The sequence below is a fragment of the Barbatula barbatula genome (genome assembly GCF_947034865.1).
Source record: "Barbatula barbatula genome assembly, chromosome: 1".
Classification (NCBI taxonomy): domain Eukaryota; kingdom Metazoa; phylum Chordata; class Actinopteri; order Cypriniformes; family Nemacheilidae; genus Barbatula; species Barbatula barbatula.
The window spans coordinates 241,663-256,662 of record NC_136766.1 but is presented as its reverse complement, the minus strand read 5'-3'; the positions used below and the strand labels follow the sequence as shown (position 1 = coordinate 256,662).

The 15,000-nt window shown below is 39.9% G+C and overlaps 1 protein-coding gene across 1 annotated transcript in view; it reads right to left on the bottom strand.

Moving 5' to 3' along the window:
• nrxn2b (neurexin 2b) overlaps window positions 1–15,000 on the bottom strand; it is a 252,766-nt gene that overhangs the window by 184,828 nt on the left and 52,938 nt on the right. The window contains exon 3 of the mRNA XM_079462581.1: window positions 6,680–6,697. Within this exon, the coding sequence (XP_079318707.1) occupies window positions 6,680–6,697 (18 nt within the window). The remainder of the gene's footprint in view (window positions 1–6,679; window positions 6,698–15,000) is intronic.

Below are 15,000 nucleotides of genomic sequence, written 5' to 3'. Positions count from 1 at the left end.
CGCTGCGTTATAACTATGTTTGATTTCGATGTTTACATTTTTAACTTTTATTTTTTCAATTGCATCTCTCAAAAGCTGCAGTCTTTAACTGTCAGTTATACTGTATGTGGAGTTAATGTCTTTAGGTGGGTTGTGCTCTGGCACTGCTGCTCTGCGAGGATGAATCTGAGCTCTGTGCTCGATGACTGACTGCTCACACCGCATCAGAGCAGTGTTACTGTCACGTACATCAACGTGACAGTAACATGTGAGTGTGTCTATACCAGATATAAAACGCCAAACCTTTCAAAACATCACTAATATAGAATCAATTGGAGCGTTTGATATCACGTCTCGCCTGATATAGACAAAAACTCTAAATAACATGGAAAATTCCATTGGGCTGAGAAAAATTAGTCCACCCTCTTGACTATACGACACTGTGCTGCAAAGATATCTACTGGGCCTTTTATAACTCCCCCATTATAAGTCTATGGGGAACTTTGGGTGGCTCTTACGCAAAATCCCTAACAAAAATGTCCAGAAACACGCTTACAAACTTCACTCACTGCTGCCGCTCTTTGAGAAATACTCACTCATGTTTGATATCTTTGTAAAGCTAAGAATTCCAGTGCATCATTAGAACTCCAACATCATTACAGTGGTGAGCCAATAGAGAGCAGTAAAACAAACCTGTTTCTTCTTCGCAACAGCCCGCTACAGCGCCTCTGTGAGCAACTTCAAAGGCCATTTTCTCAAGATTTAGATTTTTTGTACCCTCAGATTCCAGATGTTGAAATAGTTGTATCTCGGCCAAATATTGTCCAATCCAAACCACACATCAATGGAAAGCTTATTTATTCAGCTGTCAGATGATGTTAAAATCTCAATTTCGAAAATTGACCCTTAAGGGCTCATGTGGAAAAGAACTTCAGAAAACTACTTAAAACCCATCTCTTCCGTGAATACTTGACAGACAAATGTGAATATTTTTTTTAAATTACACTAACCCTCTCTCTCTTTCTCTCAACAGGTAGTGGTCTCGCTTTTGTTGCCCTTTTATGACATTTCGCTTATTGCTCCCTCAGTTCTTTGTAAGTCGCTTTGGATAAAAGCGTCTGCTAAATGACTAAATGTAATGCAAATGTGAAATGTCTCCATTAGTTTCAGAAGAGATCTCAATCATATATATATATATACAGCTGTATGATTTTATATATATATATATATATATATATATATTAGGGCTGTGCAAAATTATCGATACAGCTAACTTTTGCGGAAATTTTTTTCGTGTATCGATAGTCCAACCTATAGTCGCTGTTATTCGCTGTCATACGGACAATGTCTCAAAAGTAAGCGGGTGCGAGAAAGCAAATGGCGTAAAGTAGATTCATTCATATAATATCACCAACAAGCTTCCGTATATCTTAGCTCGTGCAAAGAAAATAACAGAGTCGGTGGTGTATTTTATTTGTAAGGATTTGCGACTGTGTGGTTGAAAACCCCGGCTTCGGGCATATGGTGAACACTAGTGTTATGTGATTCCGATTCGCAGGCACATAACGGACGTAGAAGTACCCGGGATTTACGAAGAGGTAAAAAAATCCCTTAGCTCGGTAGAGCGAGTGACCCTGACTTGCAATGCATCGTATGTTAGGATTACATCACAACCACAGACACGCGCAATTCATGAGACGAGCCATTCTGGCATAAACATTGCGGAGTTACTGAAAACTGCACTGGTGGAGTGGGATATAAAAGAGAGTCATACTGACAATTTCAGTTTTATGAATAGATTTTAATGTACTTTGTTTTTTATTAACAACATACTGAAAAAAATACGTTTTTTTGTGGCATTTGCATTTAAATGTTTAATGACTAAATATGCACTTTAAACATTATATGTTCGCTGTTCAGTAACACTGTGTAAGCAAGATGACAAATACCTCTTATAAATAGCTTTGTAAAATAAAATTGAATGGAATCTTTTGTGTGTGCAGAGTTATCACTATAATGTGATGAACATACCAGAATACCATAGATTGTACACACCAACATGTATTTTTAGCTCAATCTTAATTTTTATTTATTTAAAACAAATTATTGCGATATATCGAACGTTTGTATCGTATCGAATGTATTGTGATATATTGTATCGGGACCCATCTATCGTGATATGTATCGTATCGTGAGGCCCTTGCCAATACACAGCCCTAATATATATACACACAGCTATATGATTTTACACGAATATATATATACAGATGTACGATTATATACTAATATATATAGACAACTGTACGATTATAAACAAATATATATATATATATATTTATATATATATCAGTGGTGTGCGGTGGACCTAAAAAATGAGGAGGCAGATTCTACCCATGTAATTTTTGTAAACAAGTGCGCTTGTCAGAAAACCAGTGTCATTTCAGTGTTTATTTTGTGAAAAATTCCTTTTAATTACTACAAGTTCATACAGTATGTACTTCTGATTTTTTTTAGGTTTTTTTTTTCCTGCTTTGGGAAAAGGTACATCAACACCACCTTCATCTTCTTCTGGAACATTTGGGATTTCCTATATAAGAATAACATCATTACCAATACCATCAATTTAATTATTAGCAGTCCCAGAAATACTCAAAGCATTTAAGAGATCAAATCAAATAGATGTGACTTACTTTAGCCTTGCTGCTATCCTGAGCAAGCCTGATCACAAGCAAATGTTTTTGAACAAATCTGAACCACGTAATATTCTGTCAACAATTGATAACTCCTCTGCCTCCGCTATCTCCAACACGAATCCTAAACTCCGATTAATACAACTAATAAAACAATTTCATTAACGTTCAATCTGATTTTGCGCCCGCAGTTTAAAATGTATGACGAAGACGAGCAGGAAGGCGGGATCTCGCTGATGAGTTAATCCAATCATAGCCCGTTGGAGGCATTGCCTCCTCTCACGTGACTTTTCTCCATTCTTTTCAATTACCCCCACTCAAACTCACGGCACGCTTTAGCGGGTATATGTAAAGTCAATGAGCTTAGAGGAGGCAAGAGAAACGCTGCCTCCCTTTGGAATTCTTTCGAGCGGGGTCGCTGTTTCACACAGTTGTACACGCTGATTTATCTCATATTTAGCTAAATACGTTATATCCGCTGTCCTATTCTATTTCTGAACTGTTAATAATATTCTCATTCGATTATTTTCGAGGGGGACGCTTGCCTCCTCGGAGGAAACACCCCTGATATATATATATACAGCTGTACGGTTTTATACGATTATATATATACATGTTATCTTGGCACACTTTAGGCCCCTTAGTGCCAATTGGGCATCGTTTAACTGACACGGCCTACCTGAGCATTGTTTCTGACCATATTCATCACTTTATGACCACCATGTACCCATCCTCTGATGGCTACTTCCAGCAGGATAATACACCATGTCACAAAGCTGGAATCATTTCAAATTGGTTTCTGGAACATGACAATGAGTTCACTGTACTAAAATGGCCCCCGCAGTCACCAGATCTCAACCCAATAGAGCATCTTTGGGGATGGGAGCTTCGTGCCTTGGATGAGCATCCCACAAATCTCCATCAACTGCAAGATGCTATCCTATCAATATGGGCCAACATTTCTAAAGAATGCTTTCAGCACCATATTGAATCAATGCCACGTATAATTTAGGCAGTTCTGAAGGCGAAAGGCATCAAACAAAGTATTAGTATGGTGTTCCTAATAATCCTTATTATTGTATATACAGCTGTATATTTTTTTACAATTATTTATATATATATATATATTTACATTTACATTTAGTCATTTAGCAGACTCTTTTATCCAAAGCGACTTACAGATGAGGAAACATTGGAAGCAATTATAACAACATAGGCAACAAAATACATAAGGGCATCAAACTAGTCCATTAAAGCCTAGCAGAGTATACAAAGCTAAGAATAGAGAGGTTAGTAAGTGTTTTTTATTTGTTTTTTTGTTTTTTTAAAGAAGGAAAGCGAAAAGAATTAGGATAAATCAATCAGAGACGTGTTGATGGAAGAGATGCCTTTTCAGGAGTTTTTTAAAGATGGCAACAGAGTCTGCTGATCTTGTAGCAGCTGGTAGATCATTCCACCAATGTGGAACAGATCCAGAGAAGGTACGGGAGAGTGACTTTTTTCCTTTTTGGGATGGTACCACTAGTCGTTGTTCCTTTGCAGACCGCAGTGATCTGGCAGGAACATAGATCTGCATTAGCGATCCATCTATCAGTTTTAAACCATCTCCAAATCCAGCGTTATACTGACTGTTTATATGACATTCATCAACCAAATGCAGCGGACAAACAACACAGCTGCACAGGTGAAAGTGCTCCTTCTCCCGCTCTCTATAGTTGATGCGTGGGTGTGCAACGTGCTTTTCCTGGACAATTGTACAGTAAGGGACTAAGAAAAGTTGTTACGTATCGATTTTTCATGTTCAAAAAAACTTTTCGAAACATGTACAAACACTGGGGGAGTGTATCGAGTACAGCAATACTACATCATACATTCCAACTCGTTTTTTGACAAGTCGACCATGTTAATCATGAGAAGACAACATGTTTAACACTGTAAAGAAGTCAGAATGCATGAGGCACCGTTGCACCACCCCTTTAAGACAAAATGTTCTCATTGTCATTTCTAAGTGGTTTTGGATTAAATCCACTCACAAATCTAACATCTCAGTTAATTTCAGTTGTATTTATATAGCGCTTTTCACAGTTTTGCATTGTTGCAAAGCAGCTTTCCATACATTTAGACAATAGTTACTGGAGTGAAGAGAATAAGAAATGAAGAATAAAAAAAGGCACAGGATACATCCCAGATAGAAAAAAATTCATTTGATTTAATGTTGAGTCTATGTTAAAAATAAGCAGTTTAACATGAAATCAACATTCAATTAAAGGAATCAGATGAGATCTTCCACATTACACTAGAAAATCAGACCCCAGCCACAGACACTTTCACCAAATCAACAATATCATCACAACCAACCAAATTGGAAACTCCACCACAGGATGTGATGAGTCAGAAACCTATGAACTAATCCATAATCTGGTTCAGATGATCCACTCAAATCTCTGATAACACCAAATTTCAATCTCATATCTACAGAAAACATCAAGCTTCCTCTCTCTGGCCAAGAAAGAAGAGAAAAAAACCTAAGATTTTCCAACCGGCTTGAACGATAATCCTAATTGTTCCAGGGGGAAAGATAATTGGCTGGGATTGAACAGACATAGAAAAGATATACAGACAGACAGACGCACACAACGTCTCTCTGAACTCTTTACCCTTCACATGATCTCAGAAGCAGATTACTCATTGGTTTTCAGGTAATCTCGTTCTGTTCTTCGCATATAACCGTATTCTGCAGATACTCTGGAACAAACATGACAGGATTTGGAGGAAAATGAGGTCATTTCATTCCCAGCTCATTCATTTTCAGAGCAGAGTTTCTCCCTGCAGACACCACAGCGGCTCATTCTCATCAATCTCACTCCACCTTCACCCGGTCAGCACCGCCCATTAAAACCAAATCTCTTCAAACCAGGCCATCTGAAAACCACGTGAGGGACCCCAAACTACACGTCATGCAAACTACACCAAGTATAAACCACATGCAATACAAACTACACGTTGGCCAAACTACACCCAGTATAGTAATCCCAAATCTTTATTTCCCTTTCATCCATAGGGACTGGTCAATCTCACTCCCTTGAGTCACAACACATGACAAAACCTCCTCTGGACGCCCGACGTGCTGACATTTTCACATCAAGGACTCGCATTCAGCTCTCTGGATGAGTCCTCTAGTTCACTGAGCCCACACGGATGACCAAAACAAAAGTATTTTAGATGGTTTCTTCAATAAATTTCAACATTTGATCTCATTAAAACACAACTGTGTGCGAGCTTGTTAGTGTTTTACAATCTACAGGAGTGAAGTCTGGTTTATGAAGATGAGGAATAGAAATCCAAAACAATCAATTGTGTCAAAAAGATCTTGGACTTGGACCCCAAAAAAACGAGAAACCTTGGCTCTACTTCAGCACACACACACTTCTGTGTTACCATAGTGACATCTCTCCTGAGGCATGCTGGGTAGAGAGGGTAATCCATCAACAGCGTTGTGTCCTGATAGAGAGAAAATATCAGAATACCTGCACATTATACCCGAACACACATGAGAAAAGTCCAGCCGTCCATTACTCACACAAATCCTGCCTGCAGGGGGATTATGGGTAAATACACGTGGCCCCAGATGCAAAAGCGAATTTGCTTTCCCTTTATCTCTGTCAGACAGCAGAACGACACTCACGGGAAGGTTTAACCTTTGAGCGTTCACTCAGTACTCGCGTCGTGTTTTTACTGTAGCGTCTCACATTTACAACCAAAAAAATCAATGCCATAAAGTCAACGAGCAAGAGTGATGTGATGCACTACAGATCCGGCCAAACATTTACAGACTGATTCTTTGCACTTCATACAAGAGACTGATTGAAAACTAAAATCAAACAGAAGAATAACAGAAAGAGAAAGATCTTTGAGAATTCAGCAGCAAATCAAGTGGCCAAACCGCAGTCCAATCTGACAAAAGCCTGCTCCAGAAATACTGGAATTTGTTCAAATCACAGCGTTCTTACCTTCCACTGTGTAGTCTTCTGCTCCGGGACAATGCAGAAAAGAGAGAGAAAGAAATCACACATTAGATGAAGGAGAAACAAGATAAAACAACACATGAAGAGGTTTTTTCATATTTGAGCTTTCAGGTCAAACATGCTCATGCAAAGATAAATCTCATATTCTAAAGTCACGCAGGAGTCATTCCTCTCACGCAGCACATTCATCAGTGTCTTGTTGTATTCATGACCTCAGAGACATTCAACATTTGCCTCAATGAGGTTAATTACTGTCAAACTTTTGGCAAGAAACTTCCAGACCACCTGAAAGCCTTAACAAGTCAAACAAGTCTTTGACTGATCTTCAAACAATATCCCATGAAGAGGTTAGTGATAGTTAGACTGTCAACACTGCACATTTCTTCCTTAAAGGATGTGATCAGATCTACAGCGAGCACATCACTAACAGACGAAGACATGTTTTCAGTAAAAACATGAAAGAAACTCCAGCTGCAAATTGTGCTGCTTCCATTCAACATGTGAACACACCAAAATAAATAAACAAATAAACATCATCATCTTCATATTGACATCTGACTGACCCTTGTCTGAGTGTGTTGTGTTTGTGTGTTTAAATCAGAATTAGTGTGACTGACTTCGTTTACAGCACAATGTAAGCACTGTAAGAATGGTGGCCACTAGTGCTGCACGATTAATCACATCGCATTCGCGATGTCAGGCTATGCGATTACATAACGGCAAAATGTTGGGATTATGTTAAAGAAACAAGTGCATTAGTGGACGTGACAAGACATCCATTCTTAAAGATATATGCTCATTTTCAATGCGAGAAAAAAACAGAGTCTCTTGTGGTGGTGGCGCGTGTGCTTGGTCACGTGACTTGCGCGGCTTGTGCAGTGTGGGGAGAAATGGATGCGGAGCAGACCGACACTGAACAAGTGCCCAGAGATAATGCTTCCAGGATATCATACACGGAGCAGAGAGAGGTACTAAGCAGAATTAGCTAAACTAAAGTTGTAAATAAACTACTGAATACACTGTTTTAGAAAGAGGATTCAACCAGTTGGTTGAGTAACAACAAAGATTATTGGGGTTTAAGTTTCACAGAGTGAACCACACATTTATATCCAGTTTCTTTTTCAAAAAAGTTCATACAACTATACAGTATGTTACATCCTGCTTAAATGTCTGTTTGTTGGGATTATTTTTCTAAAAATGTGTACATTCGTATTTATGTTCTATTTGTTTAATTTACCTGTACTGTTGAGAATATATATATTTTAAATTAATTTAATTCAGTAATGCAACGATTTTACTGGTATTTAATTTGATAACAATTTATTTTTTTTTATTTTAAAACTTTGTCCAATTCTAGTTGTTGTTACTAGTTTGAACTGTATATCTCAGTTGAGAAAAACAGATTTCAGCATTTTCAGTTATCTTTGTGTGCATTTTCCTTGATATCAACCAAGTTGACTTATTATACCCAGTTTATCGTAATCGCACATCGCAATTTTTACCTCAATATATACATTTACATTTACATTTAGTCATTTAGCAGACTCTTTTATCCAAAGCGACTTACAGATGAGGAAACATTGGAAGCAATTATAACAACATAGGCCACAAAATACATAAGTGCATCAAACTAGTCCATTAAAGCCTAGCACAGTATGCAAAGCTAAGAATAGTGAGGTTAGTAAGTGTTTTTTCTTTTTTTCTATAAAGAAGGAAAGGGAAGAGAATTAGGAAAAATCAATCAGCGACGTGTTGACTGAAGAGATGCGTTTTTAGGCGTTTTATATATACTTTCAAGTTTGAAATGCATGTGCAAGTAAATAAGCAGAAAATCTCTAAATATTCAGTCCTTCGAACATGGCAGTGAAACCTGTGAATTATTTATTTTCATAAATCTAACAGCTCATCTCCTGAGGCGAGGCATTGACTCTCACTATCAAGATTTCATGATAGTTGTGTCTGCGTTGTATGAGCGTCAGGATTTAACATCACAGCACTGACACTGACCACTCCTAACTTTACTTTGGCTTTTCGACTGACAACACATGACGCCTGAATCAATCACTGCAGAAGAGCATCATCATCACACTGACCTGAGATCAATCACTGCACAAGAGCATCATAACACTGACCTCAGATCAGTCACTGCAGAAGAACATCATCATCACACTGACCTCAGAACAGTCACTGCACAAGAACATCATCATCACACTAACCTCAGATCAATCACTGCACAAGAACATCATCATCACACTAACCTCAGATCAATCACTGAAGAAGAGCATCATAATCATCACACTGACCTCAGATCAGTCACTGCACAAGAACATCATCATCACACTAACCTCAGATCAGTCACTGCACAAGAACATCATCATCACACTAACCTCAGATCAGTCACTGCACAAGAACATCATCATCACACTGACCTCAGATCAATCACTGCACAAGAGCATCATCATCAAACTGACCTCAGATCAATCACTGCACAAGAACATCATCATCACACTAACCTCAGATCAATCACTGCACAAGAACATCATCATCACAATGACCTCAGATCAGTCACTGCACAAGAACATCATCATCACACTGACCTCAGATCAATCACTGCACAAGAACATCATCATCACACTAACCTCAGATCAATCACTGCACAAGAACATCATCATCACACTGGCCTCAGATCAATCACTGCACAAGAACATCATCATCATCATCACACTGACCTCAGATCAATCACTGCACAAGAGCATCATCATCATTACACTAACCTCAGATCAATCACTGCACAAGAACATCATCATCACACTGACCTCAGATCAATCACTGCACAAGAACATCATCATCACACTAACCTCAGATCAATCACTGCACAAGAACATCATCATCACACTGACCTCAGATCAATCACTGCACAAGAACATCATCATCACACTGACCTCAGATCAGTCACTGCAGAAGAGCATCATCATCACACTGACCTCAGATCAATCACTGCACAAGAGCATCATCATCATCACACTAACCTCAGATCAATCACTGCACAAGAACATCATCATCACACTGACCTCAGATCAATCACTGCACAAGAACATCATCATCATCACACTAACCTCAGATCAATCACTGCACAAGAACATCATCATCATCACACTAACCTCAGATCAATCACTGCACAAGAACATCATCATCACACTGACCTCAGATCAATCACTGCACAAGAACATCATCATCACACTGACCTCAGATCAGTCACTGCAGAAGAGCATCATCATCACACTGACCTCAGATCAATCACTGCACAAGAGCATCATCATCATCACACTAACCTCAGATCACTCACTGCACAAGAACATCATCATCACACTGACCTCAGATCAGTCACTGCAGAAGAACATCATCATCACACTGACCTCAGATCAATCACTGCACAAGAGCATCTTCATCACACTGACCTCAGATCAACCACTGCACAAGAACATCATCATCACACTAACCTCAGAGTAATCACTGCACAAGAGCATCATCATCACACTGACCTCAGATCAGTCACTGCAGAAGAGCATCATCATCACAATAACCTCAGATTGATCACTGCACAAGAGCATCATCATCACACTGACCTCAGATCAATCACTGCACAAGAGCATCATCATCACACTGACCTCAGATCAATCACTGCACAAGAACATCATCATCACACTAACCTCAGATCAATCACTGCACAAGAACATCATCATCACACTGACCTCAGATCAATCACTGCACAAGATCATCATCATCATCACACTGACCTCAGATCAATCACTGCACAAGAACATCATCATCACACTAACCTCAGATTAATCACTGCACAAGAGCATCATCATCACACTGACCTCAGATCAATCACTGCACAAGAACATCATCATCACACTGACCTCAGATTAATCACTGCAGAAGAGCATCATCATCATCATCACACTGACCTCAGATCAATCACTGCACAAGAACATCATCATCACACTAACCTCAGATCAATCACTGCACAAGAACATCATCATCATCACACTAACCTCAGATCAATCACTGCACAAGAACATCATCATCATCATCACACTGACCTCAGATCAATCACTGCACAAGAACATCATCATCACACTAACCTCAGATTAATCACTGCACAAGAGCATCATCATCACACTGACCTCAGATCAATCACTGCACAAGAACATCATCATCACACTGACCTCAGATTAATCACTGCAGAAGAGCATCATCATCATCATCACACTGACCTCAGATCAATCACTGCACAAGAATATCATCATCACACTAACCTCAGATCAATCACTGCACAAGAACATCATCATCACACTGACCTCAGATCAGTCACTGCACAAGAGCATCATCATCACACTGACCTCAGATCAGTCACTGCAGAAGAGCATCATCATCACACTGGCCTCAGATCAATCACTGCACAAGAACATCATCATCATCACACTAACCTCAGATCAATCACTCCACAAGAACATCATCATCACACTAACCTCAGATCAATCACTGCACAAGAACATCATCATCACACTGACCTCAGATTAATCACTGCAGAAGAGCATCATCATCATCATCACACTGACCTCAGATCAATCACTGCACAAGAACATCATCATCACACTAACCTCAGATCAATCACTGCACAAGAACATCATCATCACACTAACCTCAGATCAATCACTGCACAAGAACATCATCATCACACTGACCTCAGATCAATCACTGCACAAGAGCATCATCATCACACTGACCTCAGATCAGTCACTGCAGAAGAGCATCATCATCACACTGGCCTCAGATCAATCACTGCACAAGAACATCATCATCATCACACTAACCTCAGATCAATCACTGCACAAGAACATCATCATCACACTGACCTCAGATCAATCACTGCACAAGAACATCTTCATCACACTGACCTCAGATCAATCACTGCACAAGAGCATCATCATCACACTGGCCTCAGATCAATCACTGCAGAAGAGCATCATCATCACACTGGCCTCAGATCAATCACTGCACAAGAACATCATCATCATCACACTAACCTCAGATCAATCACTCCACAAGAACATCATCATCACACTAACCTCAGATCAACCACTGCACAAGAACATCATCATCACACTGACCTCAGATTAATCACTGCAGAAGAGCATCATCATCATCATCACACTGACCTCAGATCAATCACTGCACAAGAACATCATCATCACACTAACCTCAGATCAATCACTGCACAAGAACATCATCATCACACTAACCTCAGATCAATCACTGCACAAGAACATCATCATCACACTGACCTCAGATCAATCACTGCACAAGAACATCATCATCACACTAACCTCAGATCAATCACTGCACAAGAACATCATCATCACACTGACCTCAGATCAATCACTGCACAAGAACATCATCATCACACTGACCTCAGATCAATCACTGCACAAGAACATCATCATCACACTGACCTCAGATCAATCACTGCACAAGAACATCATCATCACACTGACCTCAGATCAGTCACTGCACAAGAGCATCATCATCACACTGACCTCAGATCAGTCACTGCAGAAGAGCATCATCATCACACTGGCCTCAGATCAATCACTGCACAAGAACATCATCATCACACTGACCTCAGATCAATCACTTCACAAGAGCATCATCATCACACTAACCTCAGATCAATCACTGCACAAGAACATCATCATCACACTAACCTCAGATCAATCACTGCACAAGAACATCATCATCATCACACTGACCTCAGATCAATCACTGCACAAGAACATCATCATCACACTGACCTCAGATCAATCACTGCACAAGAACATCATCATCACACTGACCTCAGATCAATCACTTCACAAGAGCATCATCATCACACTGACCTCAGATCAGTCACTGCAGAAGAGCATCATCATCACACTGGCCTCAGATCAATCACTGCACAAGAACATCATCATCATCACACTAACCTCAGATCAATCACTCCACAAGAACATCATCATCAGACTAACCTCAGATCAATCACTGCACAAGAACATCATCATCACACTGACCTCAGATCAGTCACTGCAAAAGAGCATCATCATTTACATTTAGCAGACGCTTTTATCCAAAGCGACTTACAAATCGTTTTTTACAGTGGCACATTACTGCAGAGCAATCAAGGGCACTTCAGAGATGACCTGCTGGCACCGAGATTCGAACCGGCAACCTTCTGATCACAAGCCCAACGCTCTAAGCACTAGGCTGAACCTCAGAACAGTCACTCCAGAAGAGCATCATGATTGTGACGTCTGACCTCACCACTGAGGTTGTCACATTGACAAGCCTTCACGCTCTCGAAGATCTCAAAACTCAGGATTTTTGATAACATCTAGAATAACTAAACCCACCAAAGGGGGTCGAGCTTTCTCATACGTAGCACCTAAACTCTGGAATAACCTTCCTGATATTATTCCAGGATCAGACACACTCACCCAATTTAAATCTTAAAGACACATCTTTACAGCCAAACATTCACTTCATGCAAATATGCTAAATAAACCATCGGGAGACTGCCGACAAAAATAACGTCATCTGGGAGCAAGTTTACTGAAGAATAACCAAACTGACTATAATGTGGACCGTCGCCATGACAACAGCTGAAAGCCACTGACTGATGATTACCCGCTGAGGAGGTTTGATTACCAAACTATTGTAGTGTTGAGAGAATAACATTACTGATTAATAATGGAGTAATAAGCTCTTTCATGAGCTTGTGTATGTGTGTGCCAGCCATATGCAGACAGAAATCAAACTGCACTCACACTTTTCACGGGGCGTTCTAGTGAATCTTGACACAAATAAAACAGTTTGTGCTATTTGTGCATGACTGCAGTCTCACACATCAAATCACATCAGACAGACGCACGTCCACTCAATAACCCCGCCTCTCACTTTGATTGACATGAGCTTCCACCAACAGTGACACTCGCCTCAGGCCATTTTTCACCCAAACTACACAGAAAATCCGTCCGTCTCTGTTTGTTTGTCATGTTTTACATCTACATTACTCTTGTTTGAGAATAATCGTTCTTTCTAGTGCAATTGGAACTCCTGCATGTGTCACATACACATTTATTTTTATGTGACATGGCCGTCTACAAGAAAAAGTAAAGATGTGTCTATGACAGATTCAACTTTCTGCTCCTGAGATAGGACACATTTTACAGTCCAATCAATACATGAAAAAAATCTTCTGGCCTCTGAACGTGCGGATCTTCAAGGATGAGCTGTGACTTTGCTCCAAATCTACAGAGAGAAACTGAAAGATGAGACGGCAGACGAGAGCGAGCTGACAGTATATCAATGCCGTACCGACACCTGCAGCCAGTGGGGGGGCGGAGCTTATCACCACCAACCAATCAGACACACACACACAGTGACAGAGTGTAATGCGTTACAGCCTTCATTCTGTTGTGTAAACAACATCATAGAGGATTGTGGGGGTTTTCACTTGATGAATATCAATCAATGAATATCTATATTCATCTATCAGTGAGTGACGGCAGCAAATCATTGAATCATTTCACTCTGCACAGTGATAAGAAAGGCATCCATCACGATCTCTATCTGAGGAAGAACATTCGAAGACATTCGACATATCCAAAATAATGAGTGATTTAGTGAGTGAGTGAGTGATTGAGAGATTAAGTGAGAGTGAGTGTGAGTGAGAGATTGAGTGAGAGTGAGAGATTGAGTGAGAGATTGAGTGAGAGTGAGAGATTGAGTGAGAGATTGAGTGAGAGATTGAGTGAGAGATTGAGTGAGAGATTGAGTGAGAGATTGAGTGAGATATTGAGTGAGAGATTGAGTGAGAGATTGAGTGAGAGTGAGAGATTGAGTGAGAGATTGAGTGAGAGTGAGAGATTGAGTGAGAGTGAGTGAAAGTGAAAGATTGAGTGAGATTGAGTGAGAGATTGAGTGAGAGTGAGTTATTGAGTGAGATTGAGTGAGATTGAGTGAGAGATTGAGTGAGTGAGATTGGGTGAGAGATTGAGCGAGGGATTGAGTGAGAGTGAGTGAGTTATTGAGTGAGAGTGAGTGAGTTATTGAGTGAGAGTGAGTGAGATTGGGTGAGAGATTGGGTGAGAGTGAGTGAGATTGAGTGAGAGATTGAGTGAGGGATTGATTGAGAGTGAGTGAGATATTGAGTGAGAGATTGAGTGAGAGATTGAGTGAGAGTGAGTTATTGAGTGAGAGTGAGT